The 23,377-nt window shown below is 44.5% G+C and overlaps 1 protein-coding gene across 2 annotated transcripts; it reads left to right on the plus strand.

Moving 5' to 3' along the window:
- The first annotated feature begins 206 nt into the window (after positions 1 to 206).
- ssp6 (PDZ domain-containing short spindle 6) lies at positions 207 to 21,049 on the plus strand. 2 transcript variants are annotated; one of them, XM_089545242.1, is made up of 6 exons: positions 207 to 504; positions 6,190 to 6,309; positions 7,122 to 7,224; positions 10,462 to 10,622; positions 15,831 to 16,135; positions 17,498 to 21,049. In XM_089545242.1, exons 1-6 carry the CDS (start codon positions 382 to 384, stop codon positions 17,886 to 17,888), a joined length of 1,203 nt encoding a protein of 400 aa, XP_089401368.1. In that variant the 5' UTR covers positions 207 to 381; the 3' UTR covers positions 17,889 to 21,049. The 2 variants fall into 2 exon arrangements, with proteins under 2 accessions (XP_089401368.1, XP_089401369.1); XM_089545243.1 differs by lacking the exon at positions 207 to 504 and adding an exon at positions 988 to 1,310.
- Positions 21,050 to 23,377: the final 2,328 nt, after the last annotated feature.

Below are 23,377 nucleotides of genomic sequence, written 5' to 3' on the forward strand. Positions count from 1 at the left end.
GTGATTACAGTCGTAATTTTATTCTGAAAGTTTGAGAACAAAAACTACACAACGTACCAAAATTTTTGCTAAAATAAAAGATGTTTAATAAAAAGAAATTATGGGTTTAAGTTTTTTAAATTTTCGTAGGCGTGTTGCTAATTCTTGTGCGCCGCTTGTGGCGCGTCAAGCGCAAGTTTCGCCGCGCATAAACAGAAGCAGATAGGTGCAGACAGGCGCAGCAGGCAGCGCAAGCGTTCTGCGGCGCTGTGGTTGCAGTTGTAGGTCTGTGGTGGTTGTAGCTAGGCGACAGGCGACGGTCGTCAAAAAGCAGATAATGGAAGTGCCTGTGGCGGTGTATTGGGCAATGCTGCATACATTCGTTTCGTGAACGTGCTCACAATGCTTGTTGGCGGCGGTATGTCGTCGCCGAAGGTGAGCAAAAAACATGGCAAACGCCACCACCACCGACGACACCACCATCACGGACACAGCAGTGTCCTCGCCAGCCTGGAATCGTCTCAGGTATGTCAAAGTGATAGGCGTATTTACTGCGTCTATTTGAGGAATCATCTGTGTACGGCGCAGCCGAGCTATTGCAGGTTTCTAACGTCGAAGTATAGGCGATAGTGAAAGGTACTGGTTCGCGTAAGAGCAGAACCGTAGCTTCAGTTTCCCCCTAGTAGATGCGTTCGCGCCCGGACTTGCGAAGTTCAGCATGACGTTTTATGTTTCCCCTGTCACTGTTAAACACAAGTAAAGGTAGTGCCGCATTTCATATGTAAATTTGTCTTTGTCGCTGTGGTTGAGGCCTATGGTGGTTTGGCCATTGTACTACAGGCTGCTTGATATTGATTTGTGTGTTGCAGAGATGCTTTGTATTTTCCCAAACTCGATGGTTTGTGTGATTTGGTAAGTGGCAGAGCTGAACATGTCTCGGCCCGAGGATGCGATGGAGCTTTTCCCGAGCGAAAGTGCTGCCGGGACGCCTTTGTGTTGGGCTGGCGCAAAACAGTGCCGCGGTTCCTCACGCTTCGCTTGCGACCAAGGCCGGATCTTGGCCGCAGTGGATTCAATACGCGCGCATTCGCGCGCAGGCGAAAATAACTGCAGAGACACAAAGCTCTTGGCCGCCCTCCAAAAGCGCTGCTTGGGTTAATCGCTCGCTCGCCTCTGGCTCGCTGGAGATAATTAGGTAGGCGGAGAGTGTGGATGGGGCAACCCAGACGCAAGACTGCCGCAAAACGCTGTGGAGGTGGATTGTTCGTTGCACCTTGACCCGGCCGCGCTCACGAGTCGTCGTTATGGTGTCTGAAGTAGCACATACACAGGTAGTACACTACTCAGAGGGGGGGTTCAGCGCCTGCCGAACTAGCGTGGATACTCTTTGGGGATTTGTCCCTGAAGATAGTACACCGATGTGCCCTAGCGATAGCATAGTCGTAACCCCGAAAGGCAGCGCTCTATACTGCTACTGTATCGCGCCTGAATTACGTGGAGCAGGTAATGTTGTGTGGCTGATAGGAATAGCTTGGAAGTGTGTCCTTGTTGGGAAGCAAGCTACGTGGCCCTGACAGCTGAGTGCTGGAGTCAAGCCAGTGAAAACGGGGTTGGCACTGTGGACATATGCTGGGAACGTGCCTGCAATATTTAGATCTACTTCCTTTTGGAACAAGCTTCCCTCTGTGGCTTTTGTAGTTGAAGCACGTGTGGTTGTAAGAAAGCGAGTGTGTGGCATATGCACGGTTTTCCTGCGACATCCCATGCTCTTTAAAATGCAGAGACGAGTGTTTGTTGAGCTTTGTTTCAGAGGCTTGCAGCAGGCTTCTGGTTGCTGGGCGTAGAGCCTTGTGTGTTGCAAATGCGGCTTTGTTTTCAGTTGACTTGTTTTGAGTGGTAGTCGGGTTACTTTGCCAGTGCTCATTCCGATACTGTTTGTGCTGTTTCTGCATTTCTTTAAAGTATGCTTTGCTGTCCATTTGTCGTGCACATTTTGAGTTTAATTGTCTGCAATGAGTAATTGAGAGCCCCGTCTAATAACGTAATCACGTGAACAGAGCATTGGTTTCATTGTGTTCACTCAATCGGGCATTAAAATGTTTCTCTAAAGTGTTTTTAGTGAAATAGTTCACATCACTTTGGTGAGCATTGAGTTGCAGTGAAATTGACTTATCCCTGTTTAAAGTAAATAACAAATTTGCCGAAGACGGAAGACAGTGCTAAAATTTTGTACCGTGGTTATGAACCCTCAGCCAGCTGATAAACTTGTTCTGTAGACAACCACAAAAATGGGGAAAAGCAGCCGTATAGATGAAGCAAGCAGGACACAGTGCTTCTTTACACTGATTTTACAGTAGTACTATGTGCTTTTTTTTTAATTCCCTCCGATATCTCTGACATTGGAACAGCTGTTCAGCCTTAGAGGGCTGTGGACTGCTGCAAAACAGTCACCAGTTTCAAATTGCTTTTTCTGTCTACCTTTTCTTGTTATCTGTTTTAATGAACTAAAGGACCTTTTTCCTTTGTAAACAATTAAAACTCCGACACAAGAAGAGTGTTTTTTTTTTTTGCTCAGCACTGGCATTGAGCCATTATTTGTTTCTTGGGCCTGTAAGCCGTATGTGTCATCTAACAATGTGCAAGATGCGAAAGATTTTCGCATTGCATTTCTAATGCTATGTGGTATTCTTGGCATTTAACGGGCTATTAAATTTTGATAAATAGAAGTGTATACATGGCTTCGAAAAGTAGGAAACTCTGGTCCAATTTTTAACCGTATTCATACATCAGTTCATCATACTAATGTGGGACTTGAATGCTAATTTAGGGACTAAGTTGATGAGTTAAAAGGCTGTTTTATAGCATGGTGTGGGCTCTGAGATTGGTTGAGGAAAACTGCTGCTGAAATTTACCAAAAATGAATAGTCTCAGAGTAATGAATACCTTGTTTCATAAATACATGAACAAAAAACTGGTAGAGTTTTAAACTAGTTATATACTGAGTAGACGTGCGAAAGCATGTGTTTAGCCTGGTTGGCTCATGGTTTTGCTTTCTGGCAACGATATTATACTCGGGTTAAGCTCTTACCAAGGTTAAGCTGATTTGATCTGTTCACACCGCAGGTGGAAGTTGATGAAGACGATGATGTGCAATGCACAGCGCGAGAGTGTGTCACACTTTAACACGAGATGTGATTGGCTGTGGAGATAGCAAAAGTGCTCTCGTGCAGTGGCCAGCAAAGGGGATCTGTTTGTACCGCTGCGGGTTCGAAACCCACTGGCGGTAGTATTTATTTTATTTCCCTACACCCTTAAGGTCAGAGGCGCCACAAGATTCTTGGTGGGGTTTGCCCCGTGAAGTAATGCTTTCGTACTGAAAGTGAGCATCGAAAAGGCCCAGATGGAGATGCACAAATCCCAGTATTATACAAGATGTGAAGGTGATAGGCAAGATGAAATGTGGTGACGAAAGAGTTTTAATGACTAAGTTAGCCCAGGTTTGAAGGAAGAACGGGGAAAAGCTTTTAAGAAACAGATAAATTACCAGCGGGTGAAAGAACTTAAAACAGTATAGACACCAGATTTTGGTTGCGTGTTTTCTTCTTTGTAATGATGCAGAAGACGTTATTGTAGATGAATCAACACATGGAATTTAGCTACAACCAGGAAATAAAGCATAACTGAATTTCTTTATTTAGGGTGTTTCTGCTTAGGTTTCAAGAGCCAAACGACGGCTTTGTTGAAGTTCTGTACAATTCATGTGAAACAGTATAGGAGAACAAATTCGATTATGAATTTAGTGGTCACAAGTGAATGCCACTTGGTGATTCACGTATACTGATGTGTTGTGCACCATTGCAAATAAAAAAAATGTGCACTGAACATTTGGGGCCTATACCCGTTCTAAAGGGAAACGAAAAGGCTACATTAGGAACATTAAAGAAAATGATGGGTTGAAAAATGATAATGCGCCACTAGAGGAGTACAGACATCAGATTTCGGTTGCGTGTTCTTTAAAATGGTGCACAAGACATTAGTAAACATTAATGTTACATAGTCTGCCCATTCGCAGTAAATAATTTATAATTGAATTTCTTCTCTTGTGTTTCGTTTTCAGCGGTTAAGCACTGGCTGTGATGTCAGTTGCCGCTTGATGCATACAGAAACGATAATATTATACCTGCTTGCTCATTTGCTGGCATTCCAGCTCTGGAGCGGGCTGGCATAAGGGTTTAAGCGAATTAAAACAACAAAGCATCAATTACAGTTTTCCTTATGCTTCACGTTGCCCGAGCTAAACTTTGACTTCATAGCCACTGATCGGCTCTTTAAACCGAAACCGAAGCATCTTGAGAGTAGAAACTGAATAATAAGTTATTTACTGGTCTTAGGCGAATTTCACATACATGATCCATGTGTGCGTGATCACCTGATCCATGTACTGTACTAGTCCTGCACACTGGCCAGATAAAAAATTCAACCAAAAATTTGTACGGATTAGAGTGCAAACTTGAGTTTTATTTGAAACAAAGTTGAACATAAATCAACCTGAGCAGGATCTGTAATACGCATAAAGGACAAGCAATGGCTTATTAGAATGAGACTAGGTGGATACTAAAAGAAAAAAAATGGTAAGAGCAGCGAAGAGCCAGGTAGATTTATGAGCTTAGTATGTATGTTGAAATACAAAGTAACCATCAAAGTAACCATAAAAGTTCTAGCCATTTTGGATGTCGCATCACAAGAGTGAGAACTGTTAAGGAAATAACTTCCTCATGTGCTGAAGAAGTGGCGAAGTTGGAAGTAGGAACACTGAAAAATACGCGCACATTGCTTTTCTACAGGACTCACAGCCTAAGCAATGGCAAAGAATAGTGGAAGTGCCGAATCAGCTTATTCAGGGTTGTCTACTCTTTAACTTGTGGACTCGGTGTGTGTCAGAAGCCGAACCAGGCCGCCTAGTATGTCGGGCCTTTCGGTATAATGCTGTGATCTAATGCACTGCCAGGCATTAGTTGCAAAAGTTTTGCTTGGGAGATTTACCTCTTTGTTATACACCCCAGAGTCATCGCACGCACATGCTGAACGATGAGGTCCTGAATACAGCCATAGATGAGGACAGTAGCCAGGCATTTGGCAAGCTTGCCTTACGCTTCTAGGTTTCTGATGAAGCCATCATACTTTACCTGCATCTCAGTGGCGAGAGTGGCGAGGCATTTGAGTTGAGCAAGTGGGTACCCCACGCACTGTCTGTTGCCAGCAAGCAACTGCGAGTGACGACAGCCTGTTTGTCGTAGCTCCTCCGGGAAGCTCCTCTGGCACTGCAGTGCATCCATATTCATTTGTATGTTCAGCAGCGAGGAAGTGTATCCTGTACGAAAGTCCCGAGCGTACCTGACGCTGGCTGTTGCCACAGGACCCTGTGGCTCACAATGGGAAGCCTCCTCTACACTTGCGCAAGGGCTTCGTTTCTTTTCACCACTGCTCAAGCCACAACTGCTCTGAAGGTGCAATTCATGTGTGTTAGTCATGGCCATTGTTCCAACGCACACCCCAAGCCCTTTTCTAACCCACGAGGTAGTTATTTGCATATTGGTGTTGATTTTTCTAATTTGGCCTCAAAAGCAACAAGAAATTTTTTGGTTACCAAGTAGTAATGAAGTAGTGTAATAATTGGTGGCTCATAAGGGAGCACTTTTGCTGCAGTGGGCTCAACTCAGCTGATAATTGTGATACTCTTATTCTTGCTTGAGTTGCTTTTGGAAACCACTTGCTCTGTAATCAAATATACAGTAGATTTCTCCATTTTTGACAGGAATGCAGTGCTATAACTGAAAGTCTTACTTTTGTTCCCGGTTGACATTTGAGGTACAAAATAGACAGGCACAGAAACCGCGGCACCATGGCAAAACACGGCTGAAAACATGTTCGGCCGTTGGTTCAGCTATGTTTTTTTGTGTGGGCATTCCCTCTTAGTCGTTGCACTAGGATAGAGGGCAGTATGTGTCTGCATAGCTTGCTTGATTGAGGTGCTATTTTCTGTCGCTAGACTGATAAAAAATCGTACTGGCACTCAATGCAACATCAGTATTTTCTTGCACTGTTGTGTCTATATTGATGCCCCATGTCTCTGCCACTTCGTAGCACTGTTGCTTGTGTTAGTGCATCGTGCTTCTTTCATTGGTGATGAGCACCATTTGCATATTTCAGCATCAAATCCTGGAGAGGGTGAAGAATGACCGGGTGATAGTGACCGGCCCGGACGAAGACCGCCGCCGGAGAACCATCATCGTGGAAAGACGCAAGGGCTCCTTTGGATTTACACTGCAGGTGAGGATTCTTGTGCCATGTTTTGTTCGGAGATTGGCTTGGTGCCACGATCATGGCAGCATGTGGCATTGTTCGGCCTAACATAGCATGAAGCTGATTATTTTTGCAGAGAATAGGACAAGCTTTAAAGCTTTGTCAGCATTTGCCACCACAGCGTAGGTCATGTGCTCAAGTCTTGCGAGTTTTATAAACCAGTCGGGTAGAACAGCTGCGGAAGCAAGTTGGCAGCTACACTGCAAAGCAATTTCACTGCAACTTTAAACTGAACATTCCCTTGATATTCAGTATGGACAGCTGGTTCTAAAACCCGCTGCTGCTTGCCTTGGAAGTTTGCTGTCATTTGCAGTGCGCTGTGTGGTCTTGTTAGTCTTCAGGATACTGATATCATTCTGTCCACCTGTATGCACCTTATGTCTGATTGTCATAGATTTAAAGGAATTAACAAACAAAGCCTCTTGTGTCTTATTTCTTTTTTGTTGCTTACAGCTGCATGGTTAGGCACAAGTGCATTTTTTTTTTCGTATGCGTACTGCTTGCGTGCTGTGCAGTGCTGCACATGCTGTTAGGCAGCTGCTGTTGTGCTTTTGCCACTCCAGAGGCTTTGGCAGGGAGATTGGCAGGCACTATGAATGTCTAGACTACATGCAGTGCCAAGTGTACAACAGAAGCCGAACAGCTCCTGTAACGACATGCAGAATGGTCCGAAAACTGTGGACATGCACTGTGCATGCTCACCATTCACATTTTTGATTGACATTCATCTGTGCTGCTGAGAACAGTAGAGCTCACATCAGTGGTATTGTGTCCCGCAGACGTACGGCATCCACCACAAACGAGATGGAGAAATAGAACTCATCACATACGTTGACTATGTCGAGTATGATGGGCCAGCCTTTCGTGCAGGGATGCGCCCAGGTGAGTTTGTGCTCGTACCTTGGGCATGGTGGTGGAGACTACATGCTTCGTTTCAATCTCAGTGGCCATTAGGTCGTTTGCTTTAGAAGTCTAAAGTGTCAGAAGCTATTAGAGAGCATGAAAACTGTACGAAATCAACCGGTCAAGCATTGGAAGTGTGACATGTATTGCATCGCTTGCTCAGCAGGCGATCCTGCACATACCGAACCCTTATTATCGTATTATCGTTCATATCGAACTGTCAGAATATCCCCTTGAAAATCTCGTGTAAAAGTATGGTAGTGTTCTTCATGTTTATCGAACTCTTGTTCTGCGAACAGTTGATAGTACGTATATTGAACCGTGCACAATGCATTGCAAGTGGCGCTTCACCTAATAGGGCTCCCATGATAACTTTTCGTGCACTGTGCCGGGTTGGCTGCGCTTGGGCACCTGCTGACAACAGTAGTGCTGTAATAGTGCGTGACAAGGTGAACATGGGATGTGCTTGAAGGCGACCTTCGGTCTGGCGTCCTTATTTTCATCACGACACTGCTGTCATGTGGGAAAGCCGGTGGTCACTGCACTGGGTGTCATGCAGTGATGCCTGGCAAGCTGACCAAAGGCTTGCTGCGGCTCTCGCTTGGCGTGCTTTGCTGCCGAAGGTGCCAAATAAATCAACTTTAATTTTAATACAGATGTTAAGGCTTTAGAAGCCCCACTAAGAATGACTCTGCAAGAATGAAAATGACAAGAATGGCTCAGCAGAAATTATTTGCCGTGACTAGTAGGTGGCAAAGTGGAGGGGGACTTTTCCTCTCTCCATTTTTTTTGGAGGACATGAGGGAGAGGCTGGAAGGTGGATGCGACGGGAAGAACCCAGAGGGTAGCTATCATGGATGTGGAGGTTCTGAGGTGGACAAGGCATTTGCAACATGAGGGTGGTTGCTGTGGAAGGTGGGGGACCAATCGGCAAGTGCCGATCAGTTTTTTGCTGATAAGTGCGCTAAGCCGTCAACCTTACTTCTTCAAGCAAAGAGAACGCGTTGTCATCGCATACTAATAATTAAGTGCCCCCATAATTTTTATTGCATTTATTTTATACCTGTAACAGAATTACAGCTGTTATGATCAGTAGTGGCTTTTCCCAAAGCACCATCCACTGTGACTTCAATGCGAAGTGAGCCAGACCTGGCGACACCCAGAGAACAGTGCACTGCTAGTGTGGGTCCACCATATGCACACTTCCAGGTTGTAGATAATTTTATCTGTTGCCATTTTTAGGCATTGAATTATTGATATATTGAACTATCGTTATCCCCTTTGAGTTTGGGATATCTGGGATTGTCTGTACATCCCTGACAAGACCACCACTGTCACATTAGTGCATGGTGGAAATGAGTTTGCTGGTATGTGCGTCCTTTGGGTGGTCCATTCTAAAGGTCGCATTGAATGTTTTCTAGTTGCATGAGTATTGCGGGTTCGTCCTTACCATCTCAGGAGTTACGGTTTTTGGCTAACCTTGTACACATGGTTGGGTACGTGGCATTCTTTCTGTTCAGAGCTTAGCATCACAAGATTGCTGAAGGTCTGCTTGTAATGTACAGGCTTATTAATTTGACATCAAAGAAAGGAAAGGAGTCCCTTAAAAAATTTTATTGTGGGACAATGCTTTCTTTCTTTTCTGCATTCATTCTTTTCTTTTGCTCTTCAGCCATTTAAAATTGCAAATTGTGGTATCATCCACTCCAGTGTCAAAGTTGGGCCTGACCACTGGCAATGAAGTAGGGAATGGATTGCGAAAGTAATTTGTAAACAGAATTCACAGAGGACTTATGATGATGTAATTTTGCATTGTTGGGTTCATCGCAGCTTCATAAGTGGGTCTGTAGACATCCTCATAAGCTCACAGTCATGAGCTTCCCTGCGTTCACTTCTGTCTTCAGCCAGTTCACTACATTTTGCCGCATCGGCTAGACAAGTGTGCAGTCTTGATGCCACTGTCGATTTTATTCGTGATCACATTCATGGTGATATTCTAGTGCTTCTTGTGAATACACCAAATTTGGTCGATTGACCCCCCACCCCCTATTAGCATGCTCATTTCACACTGTGAGAGATGACTGCACAAATGTGTTTTAGAATGCAACTCAGTGGAGAGCAAGCGCCATTGTGTAAAAGCTGTGACAGAGCAGCACCTGGCATACTTTTATGCACCACCAAATGTGTTGTCGACTTTTTCTTTGAGTACTAGTAGTATTTAATGTGTGAAATCATTTTTGTGTATATTGAACTCTGCAATCCCAGCCCTCCTTCCTATATGCAGCTAACTTGAGTGCATTTGTTTTATTCTGTGCAGTGGGTAATGATCATGTATTTGACATCAAAAAAAAAAAAAAAAATGGACTGCCAGGCGCAGAAACAGCAGAATGCTTGTTGGGTGCCTGAATGGCAGTCAGTGGAAATGAAATGGATACTGTGGGAAGGTAGGCAGGAAAGAAAATTACCAGGGGCACTTCAGGAACTTATGTGCGAGTAATGCAAAAACATTCCAATTCTATTCCGTTTCTGTTCTATTCCTTTGCAGTTGATGCAGTTACTATAGTCGGATATAACTGAAGAACAAATCTGCAAGTGCCCCTGAAAGGAGCCCTTCCAGCTAATTGCATTGACCAGTTCTCTCCCTCACCCCTTGACCAATCCCCTTGGAGCTGTTAGGGCAAAATTGTTGCGGGTGGCAGATGAATGGTGAATAACCACAGCTTCGTCGGATCAACCGCAGTGTTCTGAACATCTGTTGACTCCGTTGGCTGGAGGGTCTCCTATGAGGGGCATTTGCCGCTTCGGTCTTGGGTTGTATCTAACTAAAGTACTGGCTATTACTGGTTAACTTTTCATGCTTTGCCGCCTTTGAGGACGTTGCATCGTTTCGACCAATTGCAACGCTGCCACTTCTTGGGTGATGCTGCATTAACTCTTGTTAATGATAATATGGACCAGTGTATAAGTAAATGCATGTACACGCACACAAATAATTATAAACCCACTTCTTTAAGTGTCCTGTCAGTGTCGCGAACTTCAAAAGCTGGAGGTTAGACACTTGCTCCGTATACCCTGATACGGAAAAATGCTGGTTAGCCGAGCAGTAGATGTCAGATGCGTTGACAGATGATAGTGGACTGCAGAGTGGGACGGTCTTCTGCCAGTTGATACTGGAGCGTCTACCTCTGCGCCACGCTTTTCATCTGGCACGTGCAGGGGACGTGATCCTGTCAATAAATGGGCATGACATGGAGCACGTGGACCACAAAAGCCTCGTGCGTTTCATCCAGGGCTGCGCTTCTACCATGCGCATGGTGGTGCTCTTTGAAGACTGCGTCCACAAGGTGGAGCTGCACATCCGATACCTGCGCCTCCAGGTACAGTGTGACGCTGGTCGAGAGAGAATGGTAGCTCTGTGTTGCGTTTTCTGCCTCTACACCACTTTCTTTTCTCGGTTGTTGCAAACGAAGATGCTGTGGCAGTTTACCTCTACAAACCAGTGCGGTTTTGGAATTCTGCCAGCGCCGTTTTATGTTCACGCATGTGAGGCGTGTCAAAATGCTGTCTAGCACAGAAAAATTTCTACTAGTGCACTTCAGCCCAATGTATCGTCGAATGTAAAGACACTCCTCCTGTGTTTGTCTGTACTCCTGCACTAATGTGAAGGTTTGGGTTGATTGCTGCGTGGGATTTCAACTACACCAGCAGGAATTGATGGAGGCACAATGATAGAAGGACACAGGATGACAAATGTAGTCCTGTGCCCTTCTCTCGTTTTTCTCCATCTATTTCTGGTGGTTTATTTCAAATGTGCTTCTTATGATCGAACATTCATGCCACCATTGAGGCTTGTGTTGTGTTGACCAGGGTTGCAAAAAGTAGTTACAACTTTGTAAATGAAGTGCCCCCCAAATTTTTTTGTTTGTGAGCTAGGGACAGTATGACAGTTGCAGGATGTTTGGGCATTTAATTTCATGGTGAGTGCAATTTATGACTGAATGGAAAATCAGAAGAACTCTTGTCACATGCACACACAAACGTATCTTCACTTTAAATGCTGTATGTTGAACAATATTGCAGTGTACAAAGCCACCACTAAATGTGCAGTGTTTGCTGCCACCATTAATCTTAATGTGTCAGCTCTGTTGTATAACAGGTCACATCTGCGAGATTCTGTTAAAAAATTACGTTTCAGCATTGCAGGGTTCATAATAAAGAGTTGCAGCGAGCAGGATGTGTGTGGAACAGTTCGTTGTTATGACGGCAAAATTGTGAAAGCACAGCTCTCAGTATGCTTGATTGTAATGTGATAGGCTGCATACTGGAGGAAGACTGATAGAGTAGTATAATTGGTGTGCTTTTGAGGTACTGGATATGGTCATTCAGAATGTAGCTCTGCAAAGGTAATCGGCTGTAATGGAACTGTTGGCTCCACTGGGTTACTTTTGCAGGTTTGAGAATTGGTAGCTGCTCACAGTCTCTTCGCTCACTATGCACAGCTTGCGTTGTGTGTGAAAAGATTGCGAGTAAGGCCTCAGTTATGCACACGTGCTGGCGCAAGCCCAGGCTACACATATGCGCTTGATGGGTGCACAATCAATATTTTTGTGCCTTATTTCTCGAGGTCTGTATTTACAGTGCAATCTCGTTATAGATAAAACGCAAAAAATCGTAAACTGGTTCGATACAGCCAAAATTCGTAATTTAATATTTTGCCCCTAAAACTCGCTCAAGAGAAATCAGGTTTAGTCAGTGAAAGAAGGGCATCTTCGAGAGACCTTTTCCCAAGTTTTAGCGCCACTGTGAATCCGCTCATAGCAATTGCCAATTAGGTTGACTTCCCCGCTTAGCACCACCAACACATTGCAGCAGCTGGTCAAACGCTAGCTAGTGTGGCTTCCCCGCATTATAGCGGTGTCGTGTGAAAAATGGTGCACCAGAACAAAAGCTATCACAGTTTTCACCACCACTGTCAACTTGAGCACCAGGTGGCTACCGGAAGGCTACAACTATGCCGCTGGTTATAGTGAACTAGAATACTCATCTAGTGGCGTGAACGGAGGCGCGCGGCAGCGTAGCGGCTGAAGCAAAACGCCGCTCCTCGCCGCAAGGGGCGCCACTGCGCCTTTTACTAGCCCTGCGCCAGCCTGCGCTGCCGCTGCCGTGCTGCTTCTCACGTTCAAAACGGCTCTCCGGGCGCAGAACCGAAGTGTTTTGTGTGCGTTCTAAGTTTCGGCGTGACTCCTCGAGATGTGAGTGATCCGGAGAAAATCATTGCGTGTGTGAAGTTGGTGCTATATACTACAGAGAGGCACGATGCCGAAAAGGAAGACGGACTCATTGCTTTGCTCCGGGCTGTCGGAGCGGTTATTCGGGAGCTCCTAAGGCGTCTTTGTTCGCCGCACAGTATATTTACCAGGAAGAGAGCATCTGTGTAATATATTTTCTACATATCAGGTGTCACTGAAAAGTTTCCGCAGAGCCATTGCTCTAGATGGCAAAAATGTTGCATTACAAGCCCTGTACGGGATCACACTAGCCACACCAACCCAAACAGTTTTGAGGTTCAGAGGGTGTCACCTGCACTGTGGCATCAAGTGACGGCCGGCTAATATTTTGCTGGTTATGTCGCCAGAAAATGTGCCCTGAAGACGGGCTGCGAAAGCTGCCTGAATTTGCTTTTGCTGACCAAAGAGGCGGCTGAGAACTAAAACCTAGCCCCGTTCACTCGCATGAAAGACAACGTTGGTCTTCTGTATCCCGCTGCTCTCCTCTACTAATTTGTAGCTGACCTAAAAAATGGCTTCACGACATGTTTTAGCTTCCTAGAACTACATGCAGACAGTATCGTTGATATTGTACAGGTGGTAAAGGCAAAAACAGAGCTTCGGCTTGGCTGTCCTGATCACTGTGAGAATGTGGCAGCAGAGCTCACTGCTTTTTATATAACAACCCGCCTTCAATTTCCGGAGCCCTCCACTTCGGCGTCTCTCATAGCCTTACCCAGACAACAGAACTACATCCTCAGGGCGTCCTGAGGAATATTTTTGAGGACACTGTTTTGTCCTGAGGACGTCCTCTTCTAATCCTCAAAAGGTCCTCATTTAGTCCTGTGTTCCGGCCTCAGTATGTCCTCAGGACATCCTCAGATTTCCTTTGGAGGACTTTCTCAGTCTGTTTTCAGGACATCAGATGACATGTAGCCCAGGGTATGTGGGTCACTGTATTCTTAATTATTGTAGGCAGTGTGCACAGGGGTTGTGAAACAGCTTTCTTCGTGCTTCTTTTGTCTTGGATTTTAGCAAATAAATTTTGCTAAAGTATCGCATACTCAAGTGATTGGTTCGTTCACCATATTTGTTGGCAGTTACAGGTTATTCTCCATGCAATATTTTCCTACAGCAATGACTATACAACTCTCACAGGAGTTGAACTCTGCCACCTCAGTGTAATAGCTAATCCGACAAATTGCCCAAAAATCTGAACACTCCAAGCCCATCAGAAGCATGCAGTACATAAGACCAAGTTTGAAAACCAAAATAACCTAAGATATCTCCTGAAGGCACATAATATTTTCAGTCACAATGGTTTCCTACATTACATCTCTATTGTACACAAGTATCTTTTAATAAACCTGCAGTTTTTAGGAAATGAACGCCGAGTGCGAGAGATAAAGCTGGTTTCAACTCAGTTCAATGCCCCAATATTGTTCTGCGATAGGACGTTTGTAGGACATTTGAGAAATTTTCGTCCTGGAGTCGTTCCGCGAAATACAAACTGAGGACATTTTGCCGTGATGCACTCAAAAAGTACTCAGAATGTCCTGTCAGGGATGAAGACGTTTGGACCATTTGAGGACGTCCTCAGGACGTTTGGTGTTGTCTGGGTAGTCGCTTTGGGACGTTAAACCCCATAAACCAACCAAACCAACCAACTTTTTTATGGAAAGCATCAATAGCAGCAACAACCGGAAGCGCCAAGCTTCTAAGTACCTGAAAATGAGTCGTTGCACTTAGATCTCCGAAGCACCTTGTTAGGAAAGCTACAAGCACAGCCTTGATTCCGCGGATGACATTGCTATGTAACCTAATTTCGGCTGATTACGCCAATAATGTGCCTCCCATCAAACCAATATTCGCTTCAATTTTTCCTTCACATGTCTGCACTTGCCAATAAAGGTATAATGCTCGCCTCCCGTGTCTTCTCAACTTGGCATATGTCATGCATACAATGCAAGACTTGCCGAAAATTGGGGTGGAAATATTTTCAATCGTGAGTAACATTCAGTGAACAAAATATGTTTCTGAGGCCGCTTAACCGCCTCAGAAAAAAACTGATTTCCGTAAACTAGATGACACGTAGGCGCGCGGACTGATGAATGAAGAATGTAGTTTTCTATAACTGTAAGCCGTCGCGGTGGCTGAGTGCTTATGGTGCTCGGCTTTGGGACATTAAACCCCATAGTACCAAACTATAATCGCAGGTAAACAAAATCAGCCTGGTAAGAGATGCATCTAGACAACTAACACCCACCGGCAAAACCGTGAGCCTCTCTCATTGCCCGTTCTCGGTAGCATACGGCATGCAACGACGCAGTTTTTCATCGCCGAACTGCTCAAAGGGGCACGGCGGGGAAAAAAAAGTGCCTATAAGGTTACTTTGAAGCTAGTTGAAGCAAACGGCATGCATTTTTATTAACTACAGGCGTATTAGAGCAACACACCGACACAACGACGTGGAGAAACATACACAAGCTCCAAACGGAGCCGCGACGCCGCCGCTGGAAAAAGATGCAGTGGCGCCACCTGGTGGCTTCTACGCCAAAGAGCACGCCCGCGCCCTTCCGTTCGCGCCACTAGGATAGTATTCTAGTTCACTATACCGCTGGTTTCAGGGCGCCATCAACAGTTGTGAGAAGTGCTAACTGGTGCCAACCACCCATCTGCCAACTGTTCACATCACAGTATCTTTCGTGATGCTGTCAGTAACTGCGAGATAAAGCCTGAACACTGGCACAAAAAGCTTGCTGTGCCCCCACTAGTCACTCTTGTAGCGAGGCGAAGCCTGCAGCCTGCCATCCAAGCTGGCACAGCTTGGTGCTTGGCAGTTCAATGTATATTCATTTTGTGGCAAGCCGCATTTGATATGTAAAGTAATAACTGTATGTGTTTGTCATAATTATTTATGAACATTCAGATATAGCCAATAATTCGTTATATCCATGTTCATTATATAGAGGTCTGACTGTATAAGATGTTCAAGCCCCGCTTTTTTATTCTTGCTGCGTTGCCACTTAATGCCGCTAGCCATATGCACCCTCCTCTTGCTGATTCATACTCGAAGGGGATTGAGAATTTGTTTAAACTGTATGAAGTTTGAATTCAGGGTAGGCTTTCTGATAGACTTGTTCACTGGACCCAAGGCGTCAGTTTGAATAAACCAGAGGTTTAAATTGTTGAGAGTAGCACTGAATTTGCTTAGTGGGCTGGTTTTTTTGAGACCAGAGCAGCTCTGCTTTTGTCTAGTTCTCTTAATGTGGTCAGCAATTGTCATATTAATTGATTGCACACTATCACACTATGCAGAGGGTCCTCCAGGATAAGATCACGGAGCTCAAGGAGCTCTGCGATAAAGAGCGGCAGCTGCTGGACAGCTGGCGTGAGAGGGGCATACACGTGCCTGCAGCCGTGACCTGCAATGGCACGCAGCAGCAGCCGAGGGACGGTGGCAGCCAGCCTGGGCCCCATTCAGCCTGGCAGCGCGAAGACGACGCTCTCACCTCGGCCACACGCATCCTGTCGTCCTCGCTGTGGAACAGGCACAGCTTCAAGATCTCCTCCATGCGTTCTGACCGTAGCTTCAATCAGCTGGCACCCACTGTCACAGAAGGGTGAGCAAATTTTTTCCGTAAACGGTGAATAGTAACGCTAAAGCTGAGCTGTAACTTGTGAAGGGCACATTTTGCCCACCTGTATGGGTATTCGCATAACTCGTGTCAGCGCTTGTACTGTGCATTCGCCACCAGCAGTGTTCTTGGAACCTGTTTATCAGTCCACAGTAAGGCAAACTGGGTGAGTTGGTGTTGGATTATTCTATGAGTTAGCAGTGTGAAAAGGGGAAAAGAGTCGTACAAGAGCGAGAGAACAACACAGGATTGTGTATTATGTTTCGGATTTGTGTTTATACCTCAGTATTGTTCCAAGTCTTTCGGGCTGATGGGCCAAGAACTGTTCCTTTATCCTAGCTGTTGAAATGCTAGCTCTAGTGTGAGCATGTGCCAAACATGTTTCACTGCTTCCAAGGCCTTATGTGCACATTTGTGCATTGGCCAGCGTGCTGGTAATTGGAGTCTTTAAATCTCCGCACCATTAATGGAGAACATGGGTTTCTATGGCTAGAAAACCTTAGGAATGTCATTCCAGGTCTTCAGGGTACGTCAAACCGCGATTTTTCATTCTGCAGCGTAGCTGAGTATACAAGGTCTGCACACTGTGTGCTTGGTAGCTTGTAGTCATGTGCAGTGTTTTTTTTTTTTTTAATTACTGTAGTTTCTTTTGTTTCATCTTCTTATGAACGTGTTGAAAAATTAAATGCACTATCTGAAATTTGTTAACCTTTTAGTGACGTGCAAAAGTCATTGAATGAGGTTGAAAAAAAAAGGACGCCTGAAAGTTCTCTAAGAGCAGCCCTTTTCTTCAAAGCACAGTTGCTGTCAAGGAGCGCAGATTTTAAATTCTTGCCTAAACAGTTTTGTAACAATGCCAGAAATGCTGCATTAAACATACAGTTGAGTCTATTTTGTTTCACTTTCAGTGGCCACACATGAGAAAACAAGGAGTGTGGTGTGCTATTCATGATTGGAATCATTGACTTTAAGTGTCCTCGTAATAAAGAAAGAAGAGGGGAGGGGCTAAGTTTGATGAAGGCTAGTACGGCTAGTTGCAAGTGCGCGCAGTATCAGCCATGTGCACAGAAGATCCCGGCCGCGGCGGCTGAATTTCTTTGGAGGAGAAATTCGAGGCCCGTGTACTGTGCGATGTCAGTGCACGTTAAAGAACCCCAGGTGGTCGAAATTTCCGGAGCCCTCCACAACGGCGTCTCTCATAGCCTTAGTCGCTTTGGGACGTTAAACCCCATAAACCAACCAAACCAACCAACCATGTGCACAGAAGTTGTTTTTTCCTAGTTGTCTGCGCCGCTGAATGCAGTGGCTTAGTGATGCCATGCGTTCTTGCCCTTCATTGTTGTGCAGGGCCAGCTCGGCGACGTCTACTACACACGCATCGCCCGTATCGCAGCAGAAGCAATTTGCAACGCTCCCCAAGGCCTCTTCGGCGGCAGCGCGCCGTCAGGCGTCGCGAAGCCTGCCGGCCAGCACTGTCCCTACGCCCAAGGGGTCCTGGGATGGGCTCGAGTCTCGCTGCAGCACCGATTTCTCCCGTTGCACGGGCCTCTCGGAGAGCACAGACTTCTCGGAAGCCGGCAGTGTTGAGTCTCGCCCCTCGTCTTCACACCTCTCGGACCACGAAGAGAAGATTCCTCTCGGTGTTCCGCCCCCACCTCCTACGTCTGTAGCAGCTGGTGCAAGCGCATTGCTGCCGAGGGCTGATGGTTTAGATCGTGACGAAGTTACGAGGTTGTGAACGCAGTGTTTCTCTACCCTGTACTTAATGCAGTTGCAAAAACCTGCCATAGCGTTGATTCAAAGCAAATTCATTGGTTTCGTAGCCATTGAAATTTGAAATTTTGCACATCGTTTTCCAGTTTTTTTCCTGGAATCAGTGCTGATGCTTGCAGCAGATGCTTTTCATTTTTGTTGTTCTGGCATCCAGACTTAGTGCCTCTCAGTGAGAGATGGCATGGAAATGGCAAGTGTGGAAAGGCTTACTACTGATTATACAAATTGATTTGTTACCTTTCACGTGTGGCTGTCATAACTGCTGTTCTGACTGCTTATGGTCGCTGGTACAAAGAGAACTGTCATCTATTAATGGTCACAGTTTTTACTCATGCATTCTGATGTACTTAATTTAGGAGAAACGAGTGCGGTGGGATGATATTGCTTTGATATACGATCTTGTGCCAGTCTTTGTTTTAAGGAGATGAATAATTAAATAACTTTCAATTTCAAAAGAAATGCAAGGCTGACGTAGGCAGCTGTATGTTGCAGCTAAATGTTAGGCGGTTGTCCTTTTCAGCGACTACTTTTGAGGCTATGCTGTGCAGAAAACCTTTGAACAAAACAATTTTTTTTATTTAGGTATTTCTTCAATAGATCCTAGTCTGATAGTGTGGTTACAGGCTTTCACATATTTAGCCTTGTCTGTGTTACTAGACCCACGCAAAGAACAAAATACTAGTATGCTGAGCAAGTTCTGACCACACACACCTTACTAGTTATCTAATATGCACCCCTGTAACAGAAATGTGTGCTGTTTTTGCTTTGATGCCACTTTTTATACAAGATGCGCTATTTGTAAATACTTAACGTTGCCAACATATTACACTAATGCATCAATGTAGAAATGTGTGAATGGCATGGCCATCAATTTTAGGCTCCTTGGGAGGCCAATGACTACATTTTGTTCACATTTTTGCTGTACAGTCAGCTACAAATGGTTTTTGTGTAGCAAATAGTGTTAGTAAAGTTTTTCCATTTTAGGGATTCAGATCTCAAATGAAGGCAAAAATCAAAGCTTGTGAAGTGATTGTATACAATACACTGTTTTTTTATGTGTGCAGATTCTGATCTCCCTTAACAGAGCCACTCTTCCAGGCATGCATTGCAGTCAGTGTCATATTTCTACGCTACTAGCAGCAATATGTCACCATGTATCGCATTCTGGAACACACTTTCTTGCTCACACTGCACTTGCTTTGCATGCACCATCTAATGTAGTCCCACGGAGCAGTTCTGCTCTTGTCATCAAGGGCACAATAATCTCTAAATTGGCAGTTTTTTCCATAATCATCCAGCTACTTTGAAGTCATTATTACCATTCCTTTTTTTTTTAAAGCGTTTTGTTTAGATACATGCACTTCTCTTTTTATATGTCGCTGATTGCACAAAAAATGTCTTTTTGCAACCAGTTTATTCCAGTCAAAAAAATCATAAGACGGTTAATTTCCAGCATTAGCAGCGCATCGTCATTACTACGGCACTGCATTTTGTGTAACCACATGCCTTGAGTGATGCCCTGTCAGTAGGTGAAAGTTGCTGTTGGGTGATTCACAGCAAATGTGCATCCATAATTGCATTACAGTAATGCAGTGCTGCGTTCAGTTCAGCCGGCATGTGCTGGCAGTTGTCCACCGCGTAGGCACTTCGCATTGAAAGTTTGTCGCTGATACCATGTTTGTGTTATGCACGTCGCGGCCATGGTTTTCCGCTTCTTCAATACAAGCTAGTGCTCTAACATGGTGGAAATGGGGTTGGCAGTTCATCACTGCCGTAGTGGCATTAATTCTTCCGCATCCTGCGACTTGTTTTTATGCGCGCACTCTTTCTTGCCTGTGCTGCTGTTTGCAAGTGCTTTCCATGGAACATGGTTAACTTGTTAGCATGAACAATTCTTTTACGTTTACACTGCTGGCTGCCTGCTTTCCCCACTGCCCTATTGCTCGTTGTTTCATTACGGCTGTGTCCCATTATGGCTTGTTTAGGCTTTCCTAATTCAATGTGTATGTTCTACCTAGCTGTTCACACCAGCGGGGAAATCTTTGAACAACGTTGCTCAGTTGTGTTTCTATTTTAAGGTATAGGTGCTTCCATGCAAAAGCACACAAGATTGAAGAACTTCAGAGATTTCATTTCCCTTGCTTGGTTTCAGTTGTACTTTCACTTACTGTGCTTCTCATAGGTTCCCTAAGCTTGTGTTTTAGTGCATAACTAGGTTGAACAAAAGACTGAAGCCTGCTCGTGACTGTAGTACTAGGTGCTGCTTTTGAACCTTTCGTCTACTTTTCGAGTTTACATCGATGCACCCACTTGGTAGCGAGAGCCCCATCCCGTGTGTTTAGGATTTTACATCATTTTTCCATGTGATAAGAGATGTATACATATCTATTTACATTTCTGTTAATATTTATATTAGGAATTTTTTTTTAGAGAAGAGCTTATTTTGTGTGTTGTCTTGTCATGTCTGCTTGGCCACAATGTTGTTTTGCTTTGCCTCTTAAGTCTTTTGTTGACTAGCTGGTATGGTGCTCTTGGAGATGTCATACTGGTGCAAGTTGCGGTGTTTTTTGATATCTGAGAAGTTCATTTGTCTTTTGACATTTTTTTAATCTGCTTACTGAATAAATTTCATTGCTCTGTGTGCTGTTACATCTTAGTGAATTTCCAGATCCTGCGCAATTTCCTTTCATGCTTTCGTGTGCACAAGTACTATCTAGTCCTGCATTGCTAGTAATGTTTCATGATAATAGTGGCATCTTATATGCTTATAGATATCTTAATACAGTGCAAGACACTAAAGCTCAATGAGAACTGCACTTTACTGGTGCTGTTTCTTTCAATTCTCATTCCAAAAGGGAATGCTGAAGCCTTTCAGCATATTGAAAGCTAGTATACCTCACTTGGGAAAAGACCAAGGAAAATGGCACGGGTAGTTACCTGCCTTTCATAATGGTGTTGAGAATTTGCTTTGGGTTGAGTGTCTGTTTTTATGCAGCTTAATATTGAAGTGTGAATGCATATTGCTATTGAAGGTTTGAAAGGTCACAGTACTTGCAATGTGCACTGATTCTGAGCACATTTTTATTACTTTTGTTGGTATCAGTTAATAAATAATTCTGGAAACATTTGCTCTCGTTTTGCATGTAATTGGACATCTCACTCGCACCTGTTGCATCAGTCAATTCTGCTGACATTTTGTGGAAAAATACTCATTTTGTGGAAAAATACTCATTTCTAAGTTTGATGTGTCAAAATGACAGTAAAACTAGTGCCTGCAGTTACAAAAGTGATGCTTTGTCAGTAAAGAGCGTGTACATGACCTAACTAGCAGCTAAAGCATCTGTCACGTGTAGGTTACCAAGATATGAAACCCAAAAACACTTTCCAGAACCCTGTATATAGTGGAAAGATGTTGGCCTCTGCATATTAGATGTACAACACACTATGCCACAATGTGTCTCTGTGTATGGCATGTTCATAAGGTTTTCATACTTATTTTTGTATTGTTTTTTTCAGTATTGAACCAATTGGAGTAGAAGACTAAATAATCTGCTCTAAGTGGTAAAATTTATTTCACCTGACCAACCAAAGGGGCATAAGGCAAAAAAAAGCCACTAAAGGAAAGCTTAAAACTTAAGCAGCTCTGTTGTTTTGAGTCCAATGATCTTTGTGCCCTTTGGTGTTGTGAATTACATAGACACCTTTCTGCTTTGTATGCATATCTATACGTATCCCAGTTAACTAAATTTTACCAACTTCGTCTTGTGCTGATGCATGCAGTTGATTGTGATGCAGATGTCTCTACTGTCTATTCGAAATTGTCCCTCGGTCCATGGTTGTGACTGAAAAATCTTTCCCTTTAGGCGTAACTTGGATGTGTGTGCACTTCGTATAATGTGCGATATTGCTCTCTCCTTTCCACATATTCTCTCCCCTCGTCTAGTCAGTGATGAATAAGTAGAGATGTTTCAAAATGTGAACCAGCCTTCATAATATGCTGTTAAGTGCATAGTATAAGCTATTTTAGGAGTGTGGCAGCTATGTACTTGTTTTGTCGGCAAGCTGGATATGACACAAACTGGAAACTTTTGCAGCACAAAGCTAGTGCTGTTTTAATCTTTTCGGGTGCCATTTACAAATTAGATTCGGAACAAATATTTTTCCGCTTAACTAGCATATCCAGGCCTGTAGAGAGCCATTTAATTAGTTTTAATAAAAAACACCAGTAGCTAATTTTTTACATGCACGTACAGAATTTCTTACAAACTGTCAAAATATGTGGAGATGGAGACTAATCTTCAAACACCAGGATTTATGAAATATTTGAAAATATTTTTTGCTGCATTCGTGACCATGAAGAAGCACCTATATGCAAGGGGGGAAAGCTAAATTCGCCTGAAAGATGAAAAATCTGGGTGATCGCAATGTGCTGCACAATTGTGAGGGCGAATGTAGTGCCGGTTGAGGATGCGCAGCCAATGCACAGTGGTCGTTGTGAAAAAGCATCTGCGATCACGTGATCGTCCCATGTGCATAGCCCGCGCCTCACGCTAACTTGTAATAAGGTGCGGGCTGTGGGGCACACACCTTGAAACACCTCTCGAGAGAACACCCTGAAACATAACCTGCTACGCCTGAAGTGACTGCATGGCGTAGCATCCTGTGCAAGTAGCCGCTACAGTTACGAAGCAGAAGATGGGCACTCTCAGGAACTCTGCACAAAAATGTGTTCAAGTCAGTGCGGACGCATTTCGCACCAGCCGTACCCTTCTCAAAACAAATGCAAGCATCACATAGTTATGCATGGGGCACAAAAGCGCAATGTGAATGAGCTAGTGCTGACAGGTGCAGTCGCCATTGCATTGTTTCCTTTCTACATCAGTCGGTATATTCACGCTGATAATAGCTCGCTACCTCAAGTCACCTCTCGTGCAGACTGGGAAAATAGTAAAGCCTGTTTCACATGGCAGCGAAAATGCTTGCGAATCCTGTCGCCGCGGCGGAAAAACCTGTTTTGAGTCGTCGCTGCGACGAGCGGCGAGGTTTCAAAAAGTTGGAAATTTTCGCTGCGACGCGTCGCTCAATCGCTCAGTCGCTTGCATGTGAACCGGCCTTAATAGGATGCCGGTGCCGCCGCGGTGGCTCAGTGGTTATGGCGCTCGGCTGCTGGCCCGAAAGACGCAGGTTCGATCCCGGCCGCGGCAGTCGAATTTCGATGGAGGCGAAATTCTATAGGCCTGTGTACTGTGCACGTTAAAGAACCCCCCTAGTAGCACAAAATGTCGCCAGAACGTTATGACAATGTCGCCAATGTTTTATAATGTTGTGCAACATACTCCAACGTTACAGCAACATGCCCATAAGTTGGTCAGGATGACACCCTCTGCTAACATTGCAGCCAAATGCTCAGAAATTCGTTAGGATAGCATACCATCTGCCATCTTTGGAACAACA

Source organism: Amblyomma mixtum, chromosome 5, assembly GCF_055824585.1.
Source record: "Amblyomma mixtum isolate Tamu chromosome 5, ASM5582458v1, whole genome shotgun sequence".
Classification (NCBI taxonomy): Eukaryota; Metazoa; Arthropoda; class Arachnida; order Ixodida; family Ixodidae; genus Amblyomma; species Amblyomma mixtum.

What these genes read in the sequence shown, in the direction of transcription:
- ssp6 (XM_089545242.1), top strand. Translation starts at nt 382, where the DNA reads ATGCTTGTTGGCGGCGGTATGTCGTCGCCGAAGGTGAGCAAAAAACAT. An exon ending in CCAGCCTGGAATCGTCTCAG is followed by an intron (nt 505 to 6,189) that starts GTATGTCAAAGT and finishes TGCATATTTCAG; the next exon opens with CATCAAATCCTGGAGAGGGT. An exon ending in TCCGATACCTGCGCCTCCAG is followed by an intron (nt 10,623 to 15,830) that starts GTACAGTGTGAC and finishes CACACTATGCAG; the next exon opens with AGGGTCCTCCAGGATAAGAT.